Source organism: Saccopteryx leptura, chromosome 6, assembly GCF_036850995.1.
Source record: "Saccopteryx leptura isolate mSacLep1 chromosome 6, mSacLep1_pri_phased_curated, whole genome shotgun sequence".
Taxonomy (NCBI): domain Eukaryota; kingdom Metazoa; phylum Chordata; class Mammalia; order Chiroptera; family Emballonuridae; genus Saccopteryx; species Saccopteryx leptura.
The window spans coordinates 134,713,094-134,738,516 of NC_089508.1; the positions used below are offsets into that span (position 1 = coordinate 134,713,094).

The window sequence follows — 25,423 nt, forward strand, 5'->3', positions numbered from 1 at the left end:
CTCCTCGGGCCAGACTCATTGCCTATTGGCTGACGACTTCCCTAAAGTGCAGTCAGAGTTTGACTTTCACTTAGACTCCGCCAGCGACCGGAAGCCGAGAGTGGGAGCCCGAAGATGATGTCATCCAGGAGCTCCTAGGCTAATCAGCTTCAGTGGTCGAGCCCGTGAAGTCCCAATGAGCTCAAGTCTTTTTGGAGGCTTGGCTTTGGACGGAATCAGCTTTGTAGCCTCGGAGAAGCGAAATGGGAGTGAAGTTGGAGGTGTTTCGGGTCAGTGGGCTCAGAACAGGGCGACGGGGGCGTCATTCTTGATCTGAGGAGGAGGCTCTGAATAGGGGGAATTCCAATCGTTCTGGGGAGAAAAGATCCTGAGATTTGGGAAGGCCCTTTAGGGTTGGAAACCCAGAAGGGGGGACGCCAGGTTAGAGGGGCTCTAGTAGAGAAACGGCCTCTAAAGAGGGGTGACCTAAGGAAGGGGCTCTAAGGAAGAAGGCTCCAGACTCTGGGGGGAGCTCTTGGGCTCAGGGTGGGTGAGTGTGTCTCTGATAGGGAGACTCCTAGACGAGTAGACTCTGAGGACTGAGGGGTTTAGAGTGCTCCTGGGATCTGACTTTGGGAGCGAGGGCAATGAGGTCTCAAAAAGGTGCCTATAATTGTGGTAGTAGTTCTTGTGCTCTTGGGGTCAGCGTGTATGTATTTGTGTCCTTCTTTGAGAGGGAGTCTCCCAGACTCAGGGAGCTTTCAGCAATAAGGTCTCTTGGATTATGGAGGCCAGACTGCCATAATCATGGGATTCTTAGGGAGCCCTGAGGCAGCGCTCCTTGGCTGTGCTAGGGGATGGTCTTCCAGGCTCTGAGCGAGCTCTGCTCATCCCCTTCCCCTCCCCCCCTTCCAGATGACACTCTACCTCACCTTCCCTGTGGCCATGTTCTGGATTGCCAATCAGGCCGAGTGGTTTGAGGACTCTGTCATACAGCGCAAGGTGGGCACAGGGAGACTGTTCATGGGTTCATTGCAGGGGTTGGGGGAGGGCATGGGGCACCAATGTCTGCCTTCTCTGAGCTGACCTGCCTTAGGTCTAGGGCTCTGGAGGCTTCTGGTTTATCTGTGGCTTTATCCCCACAGAGGGAGCTGTGGCCACCTGAGAAGGAGGACCAGGTAAGTGACATACTCTTCCTCCCACCAGAGGGGGAGAGGGACGTGGGTTCCTGGGTCCATGATGGCTTTTTTTCCCATTCTTTTTCCCAGTGAGAGGAGGGGAGATAGGGGGACAGACTCCCATGTGTGCCCTGAACAGGATCCACTGGCAACCCCAACTGGGGTCAGTGCTCTGCCCATCTGGGTCCATGCTGCAACCGAGCTATTTTTAGCACCTTAGATGGAACCAATGGATCCATGGCTGCAGAAGGAGAGGGCGGGTGGAGAAGCAGATGGTCACTTCTCCTGTGTGCTCTGTCCAGGAATTGAACCCAGGACATCCACGTGCCAGGCCGACACTCTACCACTAAGCCAACTGTCCAGGGCAATGGTTTTGAGCAAAAATGTTACCCTTGTTTGTGAGCAGGGAACTGAGAGAGAGGGGTACGTGGTTTTTTTAATTGTCCTCTTTCTGAACAAAGAAGCTGATCCCACTTGGACCCTGCTGTAATTGACATAGGGCTTCCAGTGTAGACACTGAATTCTGAACCCGTGATCTGAGGGCATAGGAGGCAGGGTGGTGGGAGAGAGGCACAGGCTCTGAGGTATGTCCCACTCCTTCCCACCATCAGCGCCAAGAGCTAGAAGAATTCAAAGAGAGGATACGGAAACAGCGGGAGGAAAAGCTTCTTCGTGCTGCCCAGCAGAGCTCCTGAGATCCCCAAGTGCCTGAAACAACACACACCCAGTTCTTTGTTTCTCATGGGAGTATTTTATTGTCTGCTTTTGGGGGTCACAAGTGGAGCACATGATGGCTTAGGCCCTCAGGGGGCTTGTGTCTGGGGTTGGGGGCTGCTGTTCCGACGGAAGGTGAGAGCAGATGGGTCCTGAGGGGTCAGAAGGGATTGGGAGCTGAGGGTCCCAGCTCGTTTCTGCACTCCATCCTGTGGATGAAGAGGGATCAGCCAAAGGGAGGTACCAAGGGCAGCACCGGCCCAAGGTGACAAACAATGGAAGGAGGGAGGGTGCAGGTGGGAACTGTTGTCCCACCTTCCACCATCTGCCCCCACTATCTTCTATATACCTTACTCAACACTTAGGGTGGTATCTGGGTGTGAGGTGGGGGGGGGTCTTGGGAATCCCACTGAGGTCTTGATCAGAACCCAGGCTAGGAGAGATTACTTGTGAAATAGACACACATGAGTGTATGAACTTGTGTGCCCTCCTCCCTGTGGGTGTCTTACTAGGAGGAGGGTTTATTCTCTCAACCCTCCCTGAAGTCCTCAGTCATGGGGGCAAAAGCCATGACTTCCAACCATGGCTCTGACATTAACATATCCTCTGTATGACTTTGTGGCCCCCTTGGCCTTATCTGAGCTTTTATTCTCCTTTCTGAAGTCAGGTATTGGGTTGGCTAGGGCCTTATAACAGGGCAGATACTCCTATCAGGCACTCATCCCCAGGGTGCACATGATGGATAGAGGTGGGGGTGGGGCCTCATTCACTTCTGGCTGGGGGTGGTAGGCAGGGCTAGGGGAATCAGCATGGCTGGTCTTCCTCAACCCCAGCAGAACATCACCTACCTTGGGGCCCACAGGCTGGAAGCCAGGCAGGGCACTGACTGTCACACGCTGGTCATCCATGCGGCGACCTTGGGTGCTGGCCAGCATGTCCATAAAACTGTCCATCTCTAGCACAGGGCCACTCTCTGCATGAAGCAGAAACGGGAACAAACATACACCGATGCCAGGGGACACAGCCCAGCTGGGGCCCCCAGCCCACACCTTCCTCCCTACTCAAGTTCTCCAGAAAGCACATTCATCTCCCCCCTCCGTCCCTTGCCACTAGATCCACAGCATTTTTGTCCCCAGTTGCCTGCTCACTCTCAGGCAGCTTCTTACATACAGACTCCACCAGATGGTCACGCATCCTATACATGTATGCCCTGCCCCATTCATGCTCCCAGACAGCATACCCACCCAGCACACCCCACTGCCCACTCTCACGGTTCTTGGAGGTGGTGCCTGGTCCTGCCTGCAGTGAGCAGCGCTGCTCTTCCATTCGGTCGCCCTGCACATGGCTCAGCAGGTTGAAGAAGCCCTCTTGGTCTGGGGAGCCCGCCTGGGAGACAAACACCTGGTCCAGCTGGCCCCACAGTAGGGGGACCCCTCACCAGCGCCCACCATGACTCCAGGGTCTGCCATCCCCTCAGCTCTCACCATGGTCCCCGCTGATGCGCTGCTCTGCAGAGCTGCTGTGAATGAGACACAAGTCTCCTTCCCAATCCCAGCCCCCAGGGCCCGGCCAGCAGCACCACTACACGTGGTGCTGCCTCGAGGGAGATGCTGCTGGCAGCGAGTTGTCCTAGATGGGGGCCTGACTATAAGACACCAGCCAGGGAAACATACCAAGGACTACCCCAAAATCCCAGCATCCTGCCAGCTCACTGGGGCCATCCCTGAGAGCATTGGCCTCTGCCCTGTGACTGGGTTAGGCACTGGACCCTCATGCCCACTAGCACTTCCTTGGGCAGCAAACTGGGTCAGGGTCCCAGGAGACTCAATCACTAATTAGGTGCCCTACAAACTAGTCTTGTCATTCACTGCTCTTGAGTTGGGGTTGTGTGGGGGTGAGATCTGCTTACCTTGACACAGGGAGCTGAACCCCCATCCACCTCTTCATGGTCCATCTTTGTTCCTGCTCCCTGGGACCCGTCCACTTCTCTGTTGGCCTCTGGCCCAGCTCTGTGCCAGAGAAGGCTTTTTAAAAGACTGACGTGGATACCCAGCCCCAAATCCCCAGCTCACACCCCATCTGCTCCCACCCAAGCTTAAGCTCCATAAAGATGATCCAGATAATTGTTTTTGTTGTGCAATGCTGATGCTGCAGTGGGGGTAGGAAACCAAGTGACCCGGGTTGGGACCTTTCTGACCTAACAGGACTCACTGTGTCCCAAGAATTCTTAGGTGAGGTGCAGCAGCAGGCCAGAGCAGTGTCCCCAATAGTGGGGAGTGGGGGCTGGCTGGGCCTCACTGGGAAAGGACAGGCCAACAGGGCAGCTTGGGTGGGGTCTGCAGCCCAGCGGTGGGAAGCAGTGTAGGTGGTCTCACCCTGGCAGTTGCCATCTGCAGGTGGTAGGGGAAGTTGGACTTGAAGACTACTGAGGCACCACCAGTTGGCCTAGCTCCATCTCTGTCTTCTGACAACCCCTACCCTTACTCACTGTCCCTGGGCCTCCCATAGGCCCCAAGGCAAGGTCTGGGATCTCTTGTCTCCCCAACACCAATGCAAAGTTCAGCTCTCTGATTTGTACCCCGCCTGGGGACAAGAAGCTAGATTCTTGGGGAGGAAGGCAAGTAGGAGAGACCTGCCCCTATCCCCAACCCCTTGCAGCTATAGGAGATGATGCCTCTGGAAAGATCCCACTCATACCCTGTCCTTTCTCAAGATGTTTTTCTAGGAACCAGTTAAAGTTTTTTTCCTGGAATAAATGGGCTACGTTGTCACCACCCCGGCCTAAGTGCAAAGATTGGTCTTCCTCCCTGAGCAGTCCTTCCCTACCCAGGATCCATGGTCACACCTTCATAGCCCCAAGTCCTTGAGGTCATTGCAATGCCCTGCTCTGCCACGGATGTATTCATCTCCTGGGGCTGCCTTAATGTGCCACAAACTGGGTAGCTTAGAACAACAGACATTTATCGTCATATAGGCTGGAGGCCAGAAGTTTGAAATCACATTGGCAGGACTGCGCTCCTGATACTTGTTGGGAAAGATCCTTCCTTGCATCTCTCAGCTTCTAATGCTTGCCAGTTGATGTTGGTGTTCCTTGGCTTGTAGCTACAGTACTCTAATCTCAGCTTCAGTCATCACATGTGTCTTTATCTTCACATGGCTATCATAAAGACAGGGACACCAGTCATATTGTATTAGGGACCCGGTCTACGGGGGGGGGGGGGGGCATACCACCCTGAATGCGCCTGATCTCGTCTCGTCTACATTAGAGACCCACCTTAATGCAGTATGACCTCATCTTAACTCGTCTACATTGATCCTATTTCCAAATAAGGTCACATTCTCACATCCTGGGGATTGGGATTTCAACATACATAATTTGGGGAGTGGGGGACAGGAGCCCATTCAACCCCTACCAGCTGAAAAGTCTGGTCACCAGTATCAACTATAGTGTGGGGTGGTAGGCCCTAGAGATTCTCACCCCCAGGAGTCAGACTAAGGTAGAGGTGATATCCTAGCTCCCCCCTTGGTCCTGACAATCTATCCTCCCCCACTGCCAGCCACTGCAGAGGTCCCCTTCTTTCCCTGCTCAGAACTTCCCTTTGGCCCTCACTGTCCTCAGAAGAAAACCCAAACACCTTGGGGTAATGGGAATGTTCTAGAATAGACTGATGATGGCTGCACAACTCTATACTAAAAGCCATTAACTGAACACTTTTAGTCAGTGAATTGTACAAATGCAAAATAGATATCAATAAAACCTTTAAAGAGAAGAAGGAAAGAAGAGAGAGGGAGGGGAAGAAAGGATGAAAAGAAATAGAAAAGGAACAGGAAAGAGAAAAAGAATGAAGAAAGGAAGGGGAAATAAAGGAATGAAAAGAAAGATGAAAAAGGTACCCAAATACCTGTTTGGGGTGGCCAGCCCTCTTGGTTTGTCTGGGAATGTTCTCATTTTAGCAGGGTCCTACATCCCAGGAACCTCGCAATCCCAGCAGATCAGGATGGGTCAGTCCTACCTTGTCTCACAGAAGTCTGACCCTATAGCTCCTCAACCTCACCTGCTGCCTAGCACCCCTTTCCCTATCATCCTTTTCCCCACCACCTGCTCTTCTCTGCCTAGACCACTGCATGGCTGCTGCTCGATGTTATTCTGGGTTGTCTAAAGGCCAACCCCTCAGAGAGTTCCTCTGGTACCACCCCCTATACTTGCTACCATATCACTATTTACTTTCTTTAGGGCAGAATTATTTTCTATCCCCTCCCTCCCTAACTCAACTATAAAGTCCCATATGGCAGATCTTTATTATCTGTCCCTTGTAAATGGCAAAGGGCCTGGCACCTGGAGGGAGACAGACAGATAGACAGGAAGGGAGCAAGATGAGAAGCATCAACTCTTAGTTACGGCACCTTAGTTGTTCACTGATTGCTTTCCCATACATGCCTTAACTGAGGTGCTCCTGCTGAGCCAGTGAGTGACCCCTTGCTCAAGCCAGCGACCTTGGGCTAAAGCCAGTGACCATGGGGTCATGTGTATGATCCCACGCTCAAGCCAGCGCCCCTGTGCTCCAGCTGGTGAGCCCGCGCTCAAGCTGGCGACCTTGGGGTCTCAAACCTTGGTCCTCCACATCCCAGTCCGACGCTCTATCCACTGTGCCACCGCCTGGTCAGGCTGATTGACTCTTAATAAACATTAAATGAAGGAACCAGTTCAGGACTCTACCTTCACATGTGTGCATCACACTTTAAATCTGAGACCTCATTCATATAACTGCTGCTGGACTGTGCCCTGAAATTTTGAGTCAAGTGTGAATTGAAGTTATCTGAGTGTGTTAGCGGTTGAGCATGCCATTCAACCCTCGCGTGTATTAAGCCTACCAATGGGATTGTCACCTGTGAGCTTATGTGTGCAGCCAGTGAGCACAAGGCTGTGAGGAGCATTCCTCCTGGGACAGACTCTTGATTCAAATCCCAATAAGCCTACTCATCATGCAGCCTTGGACACAGGTCCTACTGAGCCACGGTTTCATTGCCTACTCCCCGCCAGGCTCTCTGGGAGGATGGAGTGATAATGTGGCAAGGGTCTCTGGTACACAGTTGGTGCTGGCTTATCTCCAACCCTCTTCAGACCAATTCCTGAGTTTATCAAATGTCGCCAGAGTTTGCTGCTGCTACTGCTGCTAAACTGTGGGGTACAGAAGGTAAGTGGGTCATAAGTTTGTAAACCTGCGGCCCTGTGTGGGTACATAAACTTGCGGGTGTGCCTGGGGAAGATGAAGGGGTTATTATTGCTTTACAATCCCACTTTCTCACTGCACACAAGCAGGGGACGTGTGTCGTCGGGGTAGGCCCTCCAGCAACTTGATGCGGGTCTCTTTTGGTACATCCACTTGTTCACTCTGAAAGGCGCCCACTTTCCTTCCTGAGAACCTAGGTCGGGCAGGGGCGGGGCCAGGACCGGGGGGCGGGGCCACGTGGGTGAAGTGCGGGGCCACGCCCTACCTTGGACAGACCCGGAAGCGGCGGCGGCGCCCGTTGGGGAAGATGGCGCCCTCGGGGCTGAAGGCGGTAGTGGGGGAAAGTGAGTGTCGCCCGGGGCCGGGCTCTTGAGTCCCCTTGGGGGCGGGGGCTAGGGGCGCACGGACAAGGACCCTAAGCGACGAAGAGTTGGGGCCGGGCTTGGCGTTGAGCACCTGACGCTCGATAGGGCGGGTGGGAACTTGGTTCCAGCTGGACGTCCTGGTTCTCGGGTGCCCGAGCTGAACAAAATTGGGGGACTGGACTCCAGGGTCTCAAGGGGTGGTGCAGGCAGGCGCCGGGGCCCGGTTCCTGAACCCCGTAAGGCTGGCGGGGGAAGGGCACAGCTGGACGCCCAGACTCCCGGGTCTCTGAGCTGGGCGAAGTCCTGGGGGCTGGATTCTTGGGGCCCAAATCTTGGGTACTGAGGCCGGGCTGGATCAGCGATCCCAGATGGTGTGAATGCTCGCTCAGGGGTATGTCCAGGCCCCTGTTCAGGTCCAAGGCTGCGGGAGTCCTTCCTCTTTGAGCCCCATGCAACGTGAGGACCCAGGCGTCCAGGCCGTGCGGGCTGGGTTCTTGGGGGAATGGGTGAAGATCGCCCCCCTTTCATAACTTTGGGTGGTTCCGGCCTCAACTGTCCCTTCCGCCCTGGCGGTCCTGATAACAGTGATGACACTCTGGCAGGGCGGGGCATCTCTTCTCTTCTCCCCACCTCGCTGGGCAGGGCAGAGTGTGGCTCAAACCCGCAGCACCCCAGCTGAAAAATGAGCTTCCTACATACTGATTAACAGAGAGACTGGAAAGTCATTGGTTCCATTTTATAGAATAGGAAACTGAGGCTGGAGGTTGGGTGAAGGAATGACCATAGCTAGGTACATTTCAAATCCAGGAACCAGGGGGTCTTGCATGATAGTCCTGTGGAAGCTGATGGAGGTGGAGTAGGGCTTTGATCAAAACCTCCCCACCAGGAGAATTTGAGGTAGCCCATGGAGAACCTGAGAGTACCGCCCTGGAGGCATGAAGACATATATGGGAGCCCTGACTTTCCAGTTATTGTTCATTTAAAGTATATTTATCCAGGGCTTCTTATATACCAGGCTTTGGGCCACTTAGGCACTCAGGGTGCTTAGTCTAGTCACTGCTCTCTTTGAACCTCAGTTTCCCTGTCTAAAAGTTGGGGGTGATACCAGGAGCTACCTCACAGAAAAAGGGGAAGGAGTAAACAGGAATTAGGATGGAAGTCCAGTCCAGGATCCAGAAGTTTTGGGGGTGTGGCAGGGCCAGAGGACCTAGCATCCTGAGCCCCCCCTCCCCTACAGAAATTATGAGCGGAGTCATTCGGAGTGTCAAAAAGGACGGGGAGTGGAAGGTAGGGGTGAGGCAGAATGCTTTGTCCAAACCCATGTGAGGGGCCCTGAATGTGGAAACCCCCTGCAAACTCCCTGAGGAGGCTGGGTGGGTCAGGGATGGGATGGGATGGGGGTGGGGTCCTGGATCCCCCTGTTCAGCCAGCTCTTGAAGCTCATGGTCCTGCGCACAACACCAGCACCACCTCTAGAGCAGCTTCAACCTCTCCTGCCCACTTGTCTCTCTGTCTGTCTGTCTGTCCATCCATCTGGACAGGTGCTTGTCATGGACCACCCAAGCATGCGCATTTTGTCATCCTGCTGCAAGATGTCAGACATCCTGGATGAGGGCATCACCAGTGAGTGGACACTACCATCCTGTGCTCCCCAGATGGGACCTGAGTGTAGGAGCGCATGATGGGCAGATTGCCACACAGGACTCCAGGCTGTGGTCTCTGAGGAGACAGCCTCCCCAACTGTACAGGCCCTGTGTGTGCAGCCCTGTGTAGAACCCTCAGGGTGAACTCGGTGTGGGGCACCCAAAATGCATAGCTTTATATGCAGTGTACAGAACACTGTCAATGTCTAATACTTGCCATGTGTTCCAGTCCCAATGCCACCTTCACGTGTCCTTTCTTTTGTTCTTACTAGTTGTTGAGGACATCAACAAGCGGCGAGAACCTATCCCCAGCCTGGAGGCAATTTATTTGTTGAGCCCCACGGAGAAGGTGCCTATGTGAGCGAGTGTGTGGGAGTGTGCGTGGGTGCTTGCCTCTGCATGTGTTCATGTGTATGGGGGCAGCATCTGGGGGCCTGCGGCAGAGGATGGATGGGTCAGGGGGTACAGGGCCAGGACTGGAGAGTGATGCGCATTCCCCAGTCTGTGCAGGCCTTGATCGCTGACTTCCGGGGCACCCCAACCTTCACCTACAAAGCAGCACACATCTTCTTTACAGACAGTGAGTGAGGATAACCTGAGGAGAGCGGAGGAGTAGGGGTTGGGCTAGGAGTGTGGGGGCAGCTCTGGTCTAATATCTACTCTTGCTCACTCCAGCCTGCCCTGAGCCTTTGTTCAGTGAGCTGGGCCGCTCCCGGCTGGCAAAGGTGGTGAAGACGCTGAAAGAGATCCACCTTGCCTTCCTTCCCTATGAGGCCCAGGTACAGCCCAGCCTAGTCCTGGGCAGGGTGTGGGGGTCTGTGACCAAATGACCCAGTTTCCATCAGAAATGGACCCTGAGACAAATAAAGGGGACAACGATTCAGAAAGGAAAGGCACCAATATGGACCAAATGAGCTCTTAGCACTGTGGACACCTGGTGCTGGGTCCCATTGGGCAGCCACAGTGGCAATGTAGAGTGGCCTCTGAGTTGTCCTGCCCAAGGGGGAGGCACTGGGGTATTTCCCTACTTCCTCCTCCAGGCATGGGTTGTGGTGCCCCAGCCTGCCTCCTGAATGGCAAAGCAGGCTCCAGGGAGGCCCCAGGGAGTGCTGGTGCCTGGTGTTGGGCAAATGCATACCTACAGTGGAGACTCCAGCGCTTGTGTTCTTGCAGGTGTTCTCCTTGGATGCCCCTCACAGCACCTACAACCTCTACTGTCCCTTCCGGGCCAATGAACGGTCGCGGCAGCTTGAGGTGCTGGCCCAGCAGATCGCCACACTTTGCGCCACGCTGCAGGAGTACCCAGCTATCCGCTACCACAAGTGGGGACTCCACCCTGATACTGTCCCCTGACCTTGACCCCATCCTGCATCCCACCTTTTCACACTCTCTTTTGACCCCAGCCCTCACCCTACTACCTTACTTCTATCCCTAACCCCATCCTTGACCCCCAGTCTGTGCTTAGTCCTCCCCAATCTTATGCCCTGAGGCCCAATGTCTTCCCATCCTACTCCCAGGGGCCCAGAGGACACAGCCCAGCTGGCCCATGCAGTCCTGGCCAAGCTGAACGCCTTCAAGGCAGATATTCCCAGTCTGGGTGAGGTAAGGGAGTATGCTGCAGAGGAGGGGCAAGGCCCCAGCCAAGGTCCTGGTTAATGGCCTCATCCCTGCCCTTCCCTCACTACCCCTAGGGCCCTGAGAAAACCCGCTCACAGCTGCTGATCATGGACCGAGCAGCTGACCCTGTATCCCCACTGCTGCATGAGCTCACGTTCCAGGCCATGGCCTATGACCTGCTGGACATTGAGCAGGACACATACAGGTAACTGGACCCTGGAAATCCCTTCTGCCATCACAACCAACCTGGGACCCTGGTCCTCAGCTAGTTCTCCTGACCTTCATGTCTGCCCTACTGCAGGTATGAGACCACCGGGCTGAGCGAGGCCTGTGAGAAGGCTGTTCTGCTGGATGAGGATGATGATCTGTGGGTCGAGCTGCGGCACATGCACATTGCGGACGTGTCCAAGTTTGTGCATGGGGGGGGGGCGACACTGGGGTATGGGTCTTTCTGCAACATGGTCCTCACCTGGATCCCCACTACTAACATCACCACCCCTCTCCCATTGTGGGTCTGGTATAGGGCCTTCCACCTTCAGTGGGTGAATCCCCTCTTCAAGCCTGGCCCCTCAGCCAACTCCCTACTGTGTCCCCAATGTGGGCTTGCACATGGCATGGTGCAGGAACATGCATACCCTGGATCCTGTGACCCCCCAGCCATACAACCCCTACAGTGCCCTCAAACTACAGTCTTGGCACCAGCCCCCAGCCTCATCCCTGTCCCCCCTCACTGTCAGGAAGGTCACAGAGCTTCTGAAGACATTCTGTGAGAGCAAGAGACTGACCACTGACAAGGTAGGGGCTAGCCTGCATCAGAATGAGCAGCTTGGGAGGAAAGACCCCTCCCCACAGAGCAGGAGTGGGGCCTCAGTCTGGTTCCCAAATCTGGAATGAGGACTTCATCCACGCACTGTCCCTAGGCCAATATCAAAGACCTGTCCCACATCCTGAAAAAGATGCCGCAATACCAGAAGGAGCTGAACAAGGTAAGCATGGGCCAGGAACTTGCTCCCCACCCCCCACCTACCACCCTGTCTTACCTTGACTCAGTCTCTGTTACCCCTGCTCCTACCCCAACCGCACAGTATTCTACACACCTGCATTTAGCTGACGACTGCATGAAGCGGTTCAAGGATTCTGTGGAGAAGCTGTGCAGTGTAGAGCAGGTGGGGCCCCTGGAGGGAACCTGGCAGGACAGGATGTGGCCCATTTGAGGGGAGGGGCTTGTTGGTAGATAGGGGTAGAACCTTCAGAGATCTAGTACTAGGATGAAGTGGCCCTAAAGTTCTTACCAAGGACCCTGGGGATGTACCTGCCATGCCCCGATCCCCAGTGGCTGACAGGACAACTGACCTCGAAATCCTCCAGGACTTGGCTATGGGCTCCAACGCAGAGGGTGAGAAGATCAAGGATGCCATGAAGCTGATTGTGCCAGTGCTGTTGGATGCTTCAGTGCCTGCTTATGACAAGATCCGGGTCTTGTTGCTCTACATTCTTCTACGGAATGGTGGGTGGTGGGGGGGGGGGGGAATGGGAGGACTTTGGGAGACCTTGATTCACCAGAGTCCTGGGAATCTCTTAACCCCACAGCTCCCCTGTCCTTGAGATGCCCCCACTCACCAGGCATGCTAAACCTCACAGATACCCTGTTCCATCCTGGGTCTCCCTCCACTGACCTGGAGAACCCCTCATTAACATGAGAGTTCCATTAACATATAAACCATCAAAATCTATGACTCCTTCAATCTTGGTCCCTCAACTAATTCCAGAGTACCCCCTAATCTTCCCCTTCTAGACTCCATCCCCACCCAGAATTCTAACATCAGAACTGCCCCTTGCACCAGCCCTGGTGGCTTTCTCGGTCCTGAGCATATCCCCACTTTAGGTCCTGGGACCACCTCACAGAACCCCTAACCCAGGAAGACACATGGTCACTTTCTGTCCCTTGCCCTCCCAGAGCTCACCTCCTCGTGAGAATCTTACCCATGTAAGCCCGCCCATCCCCCTTCACCAGGTGTGAGTGAGGAGAACCTGGCCAAGCTGATTCAGCATGCCAATGTACAGGCACACAGCAGTCTCATACGGAATCTGGAACAGCTGGGGGCCACTGTCACCAACCCCGGGGTATGCTAGGGGCAGAGCCTGGGTGGAAGGCAAATGTGGGCAGGGGAAGTAGTGCCTGAAAAGAGGGCATTGAGTCCGCCTGGGCCCTGGAGTGTGAAGGGCACACCATAGGGCTGGGATCCACACAGTATGGTGTGGTTTGGGGGGAACGGAATGCTGTTCATTGATTGGTTTGGGGACCAGGGAGCACCAGGGCTATCCCCAACTCTGGGTCACATGATAAGTAGGGGGTGAGGTGTAGTCAGAGCCCAGGTCTTGGTGGTGGTGCAGTGTGGGTTATGTGGTCTGAGTCGCTAGGGGTGGATATCAGTGTTGTCAGTGTTGGGTGAGGGCACACAATTGACCTGGACTCCTGGACATCTCAAAGGACTCACCTATGCAACACACACACCTGCACACACACATGCACCTCAGCTTTCTGCTTTCTGCTTATCAGAGGACTCTCCTATACAACACACACACACACACACACACAGAGTTTCCTTTGTTCACTCTTCTGCTTAACCTCTTCTGTCTCTGGCATTACACATCCTACCTCCCCCGCCCTGGCGTTCTCTGCAGGGCTTCAGCCCTGGGTTGCGCCTGTCCTGTGTCTCATCTCTCTCCTGGTCCCCTGTCCATATCTCTCTCCCACCTCTCCATTCTGTTTCTCTACATCCTCCCATCTCCTTCCCCATTTTTCTCTCTTTGCCCCTTTATCTCATTGCCTCTGTATTTCTTCCTCCCTACCTCCTTATCTTGTTCTCTCTTCTCTTTTTCTGCAAAGCCTCCCCCAAGCAATAGGAGCCCCCAACCTCATCTATGAGCCACCTGCTCCCCAGTTCCCCCACGAACCTGCCACACTCCACCTGTAGGGCTCTGGAACCTCCAGCCAGTTGGAGCGGAGGGAGCGCTTCGAGACCACCTATCAGCTGTCCCGCTGGAACCCAGTCATCAAGGATGTGATGGAGGTACCATTGGTAGGGATGGGCACTGGGAGGGTAGGGTCTGGGGCCTGACCTCTCCTACCCCACCAAATCCTGCCCTGATCTAGGCATCAGCTCAGCATCCTTCACGCTCACAGGGCTAAGCCTTGGGGCTTAATGGAAAATCCCTTACTACAGGCATCCCCCAGCATCCAATCTGCTCTGTCAGGGGGGCATCCCAAACCCCCACCCAAGGAATTGGGGCAGTACAGGGGCCCCTTGCAGGAATTGTCCCATTTTCTCTCCACCCACTACTCCCCTCTTCTGTCCCCCTTCTTCCCCTAATGTCTTTACCTCTCCCTGGGAAAGCTCCCCTTTTCCCTCTTTGCCTTCTCCCACCAACCCCTGCACATGCTAGGCACCCAAGGCAGCAAAACAAAAAGGACTAGGTAGGGGCCTGGCTTTCTGGCTTTCTGCCTGCTGTCCCCTTGGAGTCCTGGAACCTCTACCTACTAAGGGGGGCAGTGACCTTGGCTCCTTCATTGCCATGGACTCTGGATGCCTGGGTTCCTGGGTCTTCGAGGGGCTGGGACCCACACTCCTGCATCCCCCAGGGGTTCAGAGTCCAGACTCCTGGGGATGGAGATGTAGATGGTGGCTCCTGTCTGCCAAGATCTTGGCTCCTGAAACAGCCAGTGAAGGTATTCCAGAGCCTGGGCCCCATCACCCAGAGCTTCTCTTCTGAGTGTCCCTCTCTGGCCCTCAGGATGCTGTAGAGGACCGGCTGGACCGCAAGCTATGGCCCTTTGTGTCTGATCCTGCCCCCATGCCGAGCTCTCAGGCTGCAGTCAGGTGAAGGCCCCAGGGATGTCCCCTACTGGTGCCTAGGCCATGTTAGATGAGGGGTACGGAGGGGGAATCTCCTGTTCAGACTGACCTCTATCTGTCTTCCCCATCTTCTACCCATACAGTGCCCGCTTTGGCCACTGGCACAAGAACAAAGCTGGTGTGGAGGCACGGGCGGGGCCCCGGCTCATCATCTACATTGTGGGTGGTGTGGCCATGTCAGAGATGAGGGCAGCCTATGAGGTGACCAGGGCCACTGACGGCAAGTGGGAGGTGCTCATTGGTGAGTAGCCAGGATTGGGGTCCCTGAGCTGGGGTGGGGCCAGGACCCAGACTTCTCTGTGCTTGGGTCCCTGAGAACCTAGGGCTGGGCTCTTAGGTACTTTGAATGGTGGGCTGACAGCTGTTTTCCTAGTACTTTATAGCCTGGGACTTCTGCAGGGCTAGCATCTGAGAGCCCTGGATGAGGGGAGGTGACTGGACACCTAGGTTTCACCGGGGCTGGAGCTTGGGTTCCCAGGGAAGGGGTCATCTGGGGCCTGGATATCTATGTTTCTAAGGAGTGCTCAGAGTCAAGGCCTAGTCTCCCAAGGGCCCTGGTGGGGGAGGGTGTCAGGGGCCAAGGCAGCAATCCCACCTTCCCAACCCTCCCCTCTTGCCCAGGCTCCTCACACATCCTCACTCCAACTCGCTTCCTGGATGACCTCAAGATGCTGGACCAGAAGTTAGAGGACATTTCTTTGCCTTGACCCTCCCATCCCAACTCTGACCTGTACCCTTCCCTTTCCAGAAAAATAAATGCCTCTCTTCTCTCTGGGGCCAGCACCCCGCTTGCTTGCTTTCCCAGGGAGCTGTAGTGGGCCGGTCTCCCATGGGTCCCATTTCCTTGCCTGAGCCTCAAGCCCCATCACATCCTGTTGTCCTGCCAGAAGGCATCTGAAACCCAAGTGAAGATTAAGAATTTGAATTTTGACTCCAAGATTGACTAGCTGTTTGAACTTGGCCAAATTGCTGGGTTCCCCTTTTCCCCAAAATGTGACCTGTAATGGCCATTGCTTTGTAGAGGAAATAACTGATGGTGGCAGAAAGCTGATGGGTGACAGTGGCTGTCACTAGAGTTACCTTGGCTAGTCCAATGGGAATGTTGGTAGTATCTTTGACAAGAAGAATGTGCCCTGTATGCTCCCTCCCAAACCCCCAGGAACTGTCCTGACAGGGCCTGCAGCCCCACAGGCTGGACTTCTACAGCTCCCTGGATCAGACTGCATTTATGTGAGGACGAGCACAGAGACGATTATGCCTGATACCCCCACAACAGCAAGTTAGCACTCTCACTGCTCGCCCTCCTCTTCACCTCTAAGGTGTTCCCAGGGTCTCCTAACTGCAGGATTTATCAGAGCTTTTACTGGATATATTTGTTTTCCCTCCCTTCCCTTTCCTCCTTTCCTTCCTTTCCCTTTTTTTTTTTTTCTTTAAAGTTAGAGGAGAGTAGATAGAGACTACTGCACGTGCCTTGACTGGGATCCACCTGGCAACCCCGGTCTGGGGATGATGCTTTAACTAACTGATCTGTCCTTAGTGTTCAGGGCTGATGCTTGAACCAATCAAGGCCACTGGCTGCAGGAGGGGAAAAGAGAAGGGAGAGAGGGAGGAGAAGAGAAGCAGATGGCCACTTCTCATGTATGCCCTGATCAGTGTTCTATCCACTGAGCAACTGGCCAGGGCCACCTAATCTCTTAAAATGAAAGCAGCCATATCAGATTAGGTTCCACATTAATGATACCATTTTAACTTAATTGTCTCTTTGAGGGCCCTTTCTTTAAATACAGTCACATTCTGAGGTACTGGAGGTAACGGCCTCAGCATATGAATTTTTTTTTTTGGGGGGGGGAACAATTCAGTCCAGAACACCCAGTTAAAATGATGCGGATCTTTGTGTGGGGCACAAATGCACAGCCAGGCAGACCATTGCAGCAGAGGGGTCTGTGGGAGGCCAGAGGACACCCTAATCAGCCCAGTCTGAAGGCAGTCAGGGAAGGCTTCCTCAAGGAAGTGAAGTTTGAGCAGAGAATGAAGAGTCGGGGAGGGAAGAGGGCACAGTGGAGGCAGAAGTAGGACAGGAATGAAGCCAGAGGTATTGAGGGACCACAAGGTCTGAGAGTCACATAGGGCCTGGTAGGGTGGTGGTGAGAGCTTTGGTGCTTGGGGAGGGGACCCTGGGTGGTGGGTGGGTAAGCTAGTTTAACACCCCCCCACACCCCTCCTGCCCATGCCACCGTTGGGTGGAGAGCTGCTTATTTCCGTTTGGTCAACTCTGGGAATGTAGTCCATACAAGGCTGGAATCAGGAGGGCATGGGCTGGAACAGGACACTCAGGACCCTCCTTCCCTGCTAGCTGAGGATTTGGCCCTGATTTTGAGGTCAAGAATTCAGGGAAATCTAAGGATACCCTTTCTAGAAGAATGGCACACACAGCAGGTGGGGCCTTAGAGAGGCACAAAACTGATTGAGCAATGCTAGGACTTCTCCCCCCAGCGCAGAAAGGGGTGTACAAAGTTGTCACCTGGTGGGGGCTATGAGAGAGTGGGAGCAAGTCCCTAAGATCGCTAGCCTTGGATGCACGGCTCACCGGAAGGGGCTGTTTTCCTATAGGACCCGCTTGTGTAGGTAAGCGCTGTGAGCACCGGTTTCTTTGCCCTTTCTTCTCTGTAACTGAGCGTGAATGTCTCAAATGAGGAACATCCAGTAAGGTCAGAGGTTATTCAGTTCAAGCCGCAACAAAACTCTATTGCTTAAACCGCCTCAACCTTTGCCCTTTATACCCAGATGATGATATGTCTCCAACCTAAGGATATTTTGAGTCCACAAATATTCTTGGGTTCCTATGGGCAACAGCAGTATCAGGCTCTGACAGTGTCCCAGGCGTCATGCCAAGCCCTCCTCACGCATAACGCAGAGCCCTCAAACCCTCCTATGAAAATAAAATCCAGCCTCCCTGTGTCTGCGTCTCCTCCCCAGCTCCATTCCCCACTCGATTGTTCAGCCACAGCTGCTCTAGCAACACTGGACTGTTCTGCCACAGGACCCTGTTCTTTGCCTGCAAGGCCATTCCCCCAAATTTTCCAACTCTCCCTCCTTCCTGTCTTAGCTCTAATGCCACCACCTTCGAGAAGCCTATGCTTCTTCAGGGGCATTTATCACAACTTGGCTTGTTTTCTTTGGGGTTCTCTTCCCATCCCAGGGAATGGTCCCCATTCTGGATTTGACTGGTTGATTCCTTATAATTTCATATAGCTTGTTCCTTAGCATCCCCTGAGCCTAACCGATGAAGGGGTGTCCTCTAGTCCCCACCAACTCTCCACATAAAGATGTTAAAAGCCATCAGTCCTTACCACCTGGACTCATTTTCTCTTGAAGATGATTTTCTAACCTTACATTCCTTCCACGGGAATTAACAGGTCCTTCTGGAAAGAACTGCCCCTCAGCAACTAGTGGGTTTGTATGGAAAGTAACAGCTTGATACATTTTATTTCTTTTATTTGTTGATTTTTTTATTTTTAGAGAGGAAAGGAGAGGAATAAACATCGATTTGTTGTTCCACTTATTTATGCATTCATTGGTTGACTGATATATTTTCTCTCTATTCAAGATTCCCAGGGGGCAACTGGACACATGAGATCATCAGGGAGGCCTGGGGTGGGACAGACCTCAGGCTTTTCAGTGGTCACATTATAAGCATATAGGAAGCACCCAGGAACCACTAGCTGCCATAATAATAATAATAATAATAATAATAATAATAATAATAATATAATATAGATTATAACAAGATATTCTTGACATAATAATGTTATGATTATTTAACTCTAATGGGAGTAGCCCTGGACTGGGCAATTGTTCCCAGTGTGCTAAGAAGGAGGCCCTACAAGTGAGAAGAAAGGTTTACTCAGACTAACCTCTGTGTTTTGGGCAGTTGGAAGGGCTTCTGGGATAAAGTGAGCATCCATGTTCTTGAGGTTGGTAACACATTCCAGGGTGGGAGTTTGCTACCTGTGCTGTATATGCAGGGACTTCTAGAATAATATCTCATTCAAATAACAAGAGGGAAAAGTCTGTGGTTTTGAACTTGTTCAACTTGAAAAATGTGAGGGTCCTGGGCCTGATGGTGCTGCCAGCTGGGCCAGTTGGGGTGGGGAAACCTGGAGGGGCCTTGGGGGATGGGAGTGGAATAAGACATGCTCTAGTGTTAACAGAACAAGCTGGTATTCGTGTTGTCTATCACCCTTCTTTTGCCAATTTCATGAGAGACAGCGACCGAGTAGGTGTAAGAGCCTTTTTATTTTATTTTTTATTTTTTTAAAAGATTTTATTCATTATAGAGAGGAGAGAGAGAGAGAGAGAGAGAGAGAAGTGGGGAGGAGCAGGAAGCATCAACTCCCATATGTGCCTTGACCAGGCAAGCCCAGGGTTTTGAACTGGCAACCTCAGTGTTTCCAGGTTGATGCTTTATCCACCGTGCCACCATGGGTCAGGCCGTAAGAGCCTTTTTAATTCAAATTGCAGCAACTTGAGAAGGCAGGGGACTCCTGTCCAAAAGAACTGCCTTAACACTTTCCTGGTGCTGTTGTTTTTTAAATAGGGTTCAGGGTCAGTTAGTGATGATATAAAGAAAGTCCATGCAGTTAGTCATGTAACAATGTGCAGGAGGTGGGAGTGCGGTTTGCAGGGATATCTCCCAGAATGTCCTGAAACTGGCACAGGTCTATCTGGTGTCCTTGATGTTGCTTGCTCCAGAATGGCCAGCGTCTGGTGCTGGGAACTAGCTGCAAGGGAACTCCCTGTATTTCCTAGGCAACAAAGTATAAAATTCTTTTTTTTTAAGTGAAAGGAGGGGAGATAGTGAGACAGACTCCCGCATGCACCCCGATTGGGATCCATCTTGTCTGGGGTTGATGCTTGATCAACTGAGTTATCCTCAGTGACTGAGGCTGATGCTTGGACCAACTGAACAAGCCTCAGTGCCCAAGGCCAACACTCAAACCAGTTGAGCCACTGGTTGCAAGAGGGGAAGAGGGAGGGGAAGAGAAGCAGATGGTTGCTTCTCATGTGCCCTGACCGGGAATCAAACCCGGGATGCCCACATGCTGGGCCGATGCTCTATGCACTGAGCAAACTGGCCAGGGCCAACAAAGTAAAGATTAAGGTTTGTGAACTAAGTAAGCTTCTAGTTATCTGTAGTGCCTTAACCCCTTATAGGAAATTCTGTAACTGAGTTCTTACAAGAAATTATTGTAATTTAACCCCTTACATAATCTATTCATTACAACTAAGAAGCTACTATTACTGAATCCAAATTTCTAATTTTGGGGTTACCCTATCACTATGCAGGAGAAGGGGCTTTTTTGGCCCCAGGGCAGGAAAAGGAAGTGACTGTGACTTAAGACAAAGAAGGCTCATGGAAGTGTGAAAAGTGAAAAGGTGGGGAGGCCAGCATCTCAGGCAAACCCAGACATCCAGAAAGCGGAGCAAACTCTTTTTTTTATTTCTTCCTCCCTCCCTCCCTTCTTTCCTTCCTTCCCTCCCTCCCTCCCTCCCTCTCTCCCTCCCTCCCTCCCTCCCTCTCTCTTTCCCTTTCTTTCTTTTTATTTTCTTTCTTCTTTCTTTTTTTTTTTTGTAAAGTTGCTCAAAATCTTTAGTTAACCAACATCTACTGTGAGGACATTGTGTAAAGTAGTCTGTGGTGAGGAAATTCTCCTGTGAGTGGGAAGGTTCCGCTCCAGTGGGGCCCGAGATGGGGTTCCCTGAGGCTAGAGCATTGGGGACACAGGACAAGAAAGGGACATCATAGCTGGGAGCCCCTTCAGCTTAGGTGACCACAGTTGAGACCACTGAGAGTCTTAATTTCTGTTGGTGATTGAGGAAAATAATGATTTAAGAAGGCAACATATGAAACGTTTACTATGTGCCCATCTGTATAGTCTATGTAGATTCACATTAAGTACTTGCTTAAGGAAATAAGACAGAGAAAGGAAAATCCTGTACAATCTCACTTATATGTGGACTCTATTTTCCCCCTCCAGCTTTATTTAAATTCAATCAACATATAGCATGTAAATTGAAGGTGTACGCCATAATGATTTATTTATTTTAATTTTTATTTATTGATTTTAGAGGAAGGAAGAGAGAGTCAGGAACATTGATCATTCCTGTATGTGTCCTGGCTGAGGATTGAACTGGCAACCTCTGCATTTCTGGATGATACTGTCTAACCAACCAAGCCATCTATCCACCCAGGTCTATTTATTTATTTTTCATTTACTTTTAGAGAGAGAGAGAGAGAGGAAGGAAAAGAGAGAGAGAAACATCAATTTGTTGTTCCACTTATTCATTCATTGGTTGATTCCTTTTTTAAATTTATTGCTTTTAGAGAGATAATGAAAGGAAGGGGGAGAGAGACACAGAGAGATAGAGGGAGAGAGGGAAGCATTCATTTGTTGTTCCACTTAGTTGTGCGTTCATTGGTTACTTCCCATATGTGCCTTGACCAGGGGTCAAACCCACAATGGTATTGTTTCAGGATGACACTCTACCTGACTGAGCTACCCAGCCAGGGCCCTACTCCATAGTGATTTGATGTATATATATTGCAAAATGATCACAATAAGGTTAGATAACATGTCCATCTCCTCATATAGTTACATTTTTGTTCTCCTTTAAAGAACATGCAGTTTTATTTGAGTGACAGGTAAGTTAACATACAATTAAAATACATTATAGTTACATTATCATAGTGATTCTTAAGTGAAGCACCTACATTTTATGAAGAAGGTGGTAGATGAATCAAAAATGCTTTATGGAGGTGTTGACATTCAACCTGGAACTAAAAGACAAGGTAAGGGAAATACATTCTAGCCACAGGACATGGTAGTACAGGATCTTTGAAGTAAAAGTAAGCATGTAATTTAGAGAACAGCCAGTACTTTAGTATGACTGCAGAATAGAATATGGAGTGAGATTTGATGAGGGTGATAAGAGAGTCAAGATCAGGAAGGGTTTCAAAGCCATGATGAGGCATTTGGAAAATATACCAAATACTAAAAAGTTTAAGAGGGTGATTGATACAATCAGAATTTCATATTAGGAGTATAATTCTAGTTGATATGGAAAGATTGAAGAAGGACAGGCCTATAAGCAGTGACATCTGTTAGAAAAGTAATTCACTTGTAAGTAGAAACTAGAATTTGATGGCTGAATCCAAAGGTGTATTATGCTAGTAGAGATGAATGAAACTCAGAAATCTATACGGTTGACAAAATTTGAGGGATAAATCAAATGGGTCACTCAGATTCTTGCTTGAACAACTAAATGGAATTAGTGTCATTTCAGAAACAGAGGATGTGACAGGACAGATTTGGGGGGAAATATTCAGGATTTGAAGTGTTGAAAGGTGCCTCCAAGCTGTAAAAGGGGAGACATATAATAGAACTAAGTATCCTGGTGCAGAACAACAACAACAAAAACGTCTGAGGTGGAAATATATATTTGGGAGTTATCAGTAGACAGATGGTAACTGAAGACTTGGAGTAGATGAGATTAATCCTGACACACATGGCATTTTAAAGGATAAGTGGATGGAGAAGGTCCTGTGAAAAACAATAAGAGACAGGAGGCAAAAAAGAAGACCTTTGGAAAGCACAGAGTCATAGCTCCAAAGCAGGCAAGACTTCACATGAGATAAATACTGAACCTTGTCTATTTTAACAACAAGTTTATTAGTGATCTTAGCAATAATAGTTTCAGTGAAATGTGGGTAGGAGACTACATAACAGAGTTTGTGGTGTGAATGGGAGATAAAAATGTAGAAATACTCTTTTTGTTTGTTTGGTTTTTAAGTGAGAGAAAGGGAGATAGAGAAACATACTTTTGCATGCGCCCGGACTAGGATCCATCTGGCAACCCCCTCTACGGCTGATACTTAAGTACTGAGCTATTTTTAGCACTTGAGGCTGATGTGCTTGGTTGGGACCAACTGAGCTATCCTCAGTGCCCTGGGCTGACCTATGAACCAATGGATCCACTGGCTGTGAGAGGGGATGAGGAGAGAGAAAGAGGAGGGGTGGGAGAAGCAGATGGTTGCTTCTCCTGTGTATCCTGACTGGCGATTGATCCTGGGATGTCCATATGCTGGGCTGATGCTCTATCCACTGAGCAACAGGTCAGAGCCCAAAATACTAAGTTTATAGGAAATGCTTTTAAGAACTTTGGCTAGGAAGTGGAGGAGCAAACATGAATGCATTGGGTTGAGGGAGGAAATAAAAAAATTGAGATAAAGAGAAGCATGTTTAATTGCTAAATGGAAGAAACTGAAGATTAAGATATTTCTAATACAGGAAAAAGAAGGAATATTAATAACAACACAGTTTTTACAGAGGAAAGAGAGGGAAATAGAAGCTTTAACACATATAAAGGTATTCACTTTAAACAAGAAAACAATTTTGGCAAAAGAAATGGAGACCTGATGGATATACATGCAGCAAATTTTTTTAAATGAGGGGAGAGGAAGTAGGTAGAGTTTTTTCTAATCCTATTTTCTTTTTTTAATAGTAATTTTAATGGAGTGACATTGATAAATCAGGATACATATGTTCAGAGAAAACATCTCCAGGTTATTTTGACATTTGATTATGTTGCATACCCATCACCCAAAGTCAAACTGTCTTCCGTCACCTTCTACCAGGTTTTCTTTGTGCCCCTCCCTTCCCCCTTCCCCCCCCCCCCAGTAACCACCACCCTCTTGTCCGTGTCTCTGAGTCTCATTTTTATGTCCCATCTATGTATGGAATCATATACTTCTTAGTTTTTTCTGATTTACATATTTCACTCAGTATAATGTTATCAAGGTCCATTCATGTTGTTGTAAATGATCCGATGTCATCATTTCTTAGGGCTGAGTAGTAGTAGTCCATAGTATACATGTACCAAAGCTTTTTAATCCACTCGTCCACTGACGGACACTTGGGCTGTTTCCAGATCTTCGCTATTATGAACAATGCTGCCATAAACATGGGGGTGCATTTCTCCCTTTATTTCAGTGCTATGGTGTTCTTGGGGTATATTCCTAAAAGTGGGATAGCTGGGACAAAAGGCAGTTTGATTTTTAATTTTTTGAGGAATCTCCATACTGTTTTCCATAGTGGCTGCACCAGTCTGCATTCCCACCAGCAGTGCAGGAGGGATCCCTTTTCTCCACATCTTTGCCAGCACTTATTCTGTGTTGTTCTTTTTTTTTTTTTTTTTTTTTTTTTTTTTTTTGTATTTTTCTGAAGTTGGAAACGGGGAGGCAGTCAGACACTCCCGCATGTGCCCGACTGGGATCCACCCAGCACGCCCACCAGGGGGCGATGCTCTGCCCATCTGGGGCATTGCTCTGTTGCAACCAGAGCCGTTCTAGCGCCTGAGGCAGAGGCCACAGAGCCATGCTCAGCGTCCAGGCCAACTTTGCTCCAATGGAGCCTTGGCTGCGGGAGGGGAAGAGAGAGACAGAGAGGAAGGAGTGGAGAAGCAGATGGGCGCTTCTCCTGTGTGCCCTGGCCAGGAATCAAACCTGGGACTCCTGCACGCCAGGCCAATGCTCTACCACTGAGCCAACCAGCCAGGGCCTGTGTTGTTTTGTTGATGAGCACCATTCTGACTGGTGTGAGGTGATATCTCAGTGTGGTTTTATTTTGCATTTCTCTAATGATTAGTGATGTTGATAATTTTTTCATATGCATATTGGCCATCTGTATGTCCTTTGGAGAAGAGGACATTACTTTTGTCCTTTTTTTTTTTTTTTTTTTTTTTGTATTTTTCTGAAGCTGGAAATGGAGAGGCAGTCAGACAGACTCTCACATGCGCCCGACCGGATCCACCTGGCAAGCCCACCAGGGGGCGATGCTCTGCCCATCCAGGGCATTGCTTCTGTTGCGACCAGAGCCACTCTACCACCTGAGGCAGAGGCCATGGAGCCTTCCCCAGCGCCCGGGCCATCCTTGCTCCAATGGAGCCTTGGCTGCGGGAGGGGAAGAGAGAGATAGAGAGGAAGGAGAGGGGGAGGGGTGGAGAAGCAGATGGGCGCTTCTCCTGTGTGCTCTGGCCGGGAATCGAACCCGGGATTTCTGCACACCAGGCCAACGCTCTACCACTGAGCCAACCGGCCAGGGCCTGTCCATTTTTTGATTGGATTGTTTGTCTTCCTGGTGTTGAGTTTTACAAGTTCTTTATAAATTTTGATTATTCACCCCTTATTAGATGTATTGTCGAATATGTTCTCCCATTGTGTAGTTTGTCCTTTTATTCTGTTCTTATTGTATTTAGCTGTGCAAAAGGTTTTTAGATTGATATAGTCTCATTTGTTTATCCTGTCTTTTATTTCACTTGCTCGTGGAGATAAATCGGCAAATATATTGCTGCGAGAGATGTTGGAGAGCTTACTGCCTATGTTTTCTTCTAAGATGCTTATGGTTTTACGGCTTACATTTAAGTCTTTTATCCATTTTGAGTTTATTTTTGTGAATGGTGTAAGTTGGTAGTCTAGTTTCATTTTTTTTTTTTTTTTTTTTTTGCAGGTAGATAGATGTCCAATATTCCCAACATCATTTGTTAAAGAGTCTGTCTTTATTCCATTGTATGCCCTTACCTCCTTTGTCAAATATCATTTGTCCACAAAGCTGTGGGTTTATTGCTGGGTTCTCTGTTCTGTTCCATTGCTCTATATGCCTGTTCTTATGCCAATACCAGGATGTTTTATAATTTTACAAGTACAAGTCTTTAATCTTCTTG

General features: G+C 50.6%; 3 protein-coding genes across 11 annotated transcripts; 2 read left to right on the top strand and 1 right to left on the bottom strand.

Moving 5' to 3' along the window:
• Positions 1-55: 55 nt before the first annotated feature.
• Positions 56-1,899, top strand: PET100 (PET100 cytochrome c oxidase chaperone). Its single transcript, XM_066342872.1, has 4 exons — positions 56-269; positions 895-981; positions 1,125-1,157; positions 1,769-1,899. The coding sequence occupies exons 1-4, from the start codon at positions 243-245 to the stop codon at positions 1,850-1,852; spliced, it is 231 nt and encodes a 76-aa protein (XP_066198969.1). The 5' UTR covers positions 56-242; the 3' UTR covers positions 1,853-1,899.
• On the bottom strand, positions 1,804-12,145 carry PCP2 (Purkinje cell protein 2). 3 transcript variants are annotated; one of them, XM_066342871.1, is made up of 5 exons: positions 12,081-12,145; positions 3,781-3,880; positions 3,143-3,257; positions 2,720-2,844; positions 1,961-2,080 (listed from the first exon to the last, which is right to left on the bottom strand). In XM_066342871.1, the coding sequence occupies exons 1-5, from the start codon at positions 12,143-12,145 to the stop codon at positions 1,961-1,963; spliced, it is 525 nt and encodes a 174-aa protein (XP_066198968.1). The 3 variants fall into 3 exon arrangements, 2 of the variants coding, with proteins under 2 accessions (XP_066198967.1, XP_066198968.1); XR_010746216.1 differs by lacking the exon at positions 1,961-2,080 and adding an exon at positions 1,804-1,865 and having other exon boundaries at positions 2,720-3,257; XM_066342870.1 differs by having other exon boundaries at positions 1,928-2,844.
• On the top strand, positions 7,376-15,420 carry STXBP2 (syntaxin binding protein 2). Of its 7 annotated transcripts, none has more exons than XM_066342863.1 (19): positions 7,377-7,446; positions 8,705-8,754; positions 9,009-9,090; positions 9,383-9,459; positions 9,612-9,690; positions 9,786-9,889; positions 10,284-10,432; positions 10,628-10,712; positions 10,802-10,932; positions 11,029-11,136; positions 11,465-11,522; positions 11,648-11,713; positions 11,813-11,893; positions 12,096-12,234; positions 12,742-12,851; positions 13,706-13,810; positions 14,523-14,608; positions 14,728-14,885; positions 15,266-15,420. In XM_066342863.1, the coding sequence occupies exons 1-19, from the start codon at positions 7,410-7,412 to the stop codon at positions 15,349-15,351; spliced, it is 1,791 nt and encodes a 596-aa protein (XP_066198960.1). In that variant the 5' UTR covers positions 7,377-7,409; the 3' UTR covers positions 15,352-15,420. The 7 variants fall into 7 exon arrangements, with proteins under 7 accessions (XP_066198963.1, XP_066198960.1, XP_066198961.1 ...); XM_066342864.1 differs by having other exon boundaries at positions 13,706-13,801; XM_066342866.1 differs by lacking the exon at positions 8,705-8,754 and having other exon boundaries at positions 7,376-7,446.
• The last annotated feature ends 10,003 nt before the right edge of the window (positions 15,421-25,423 follow it).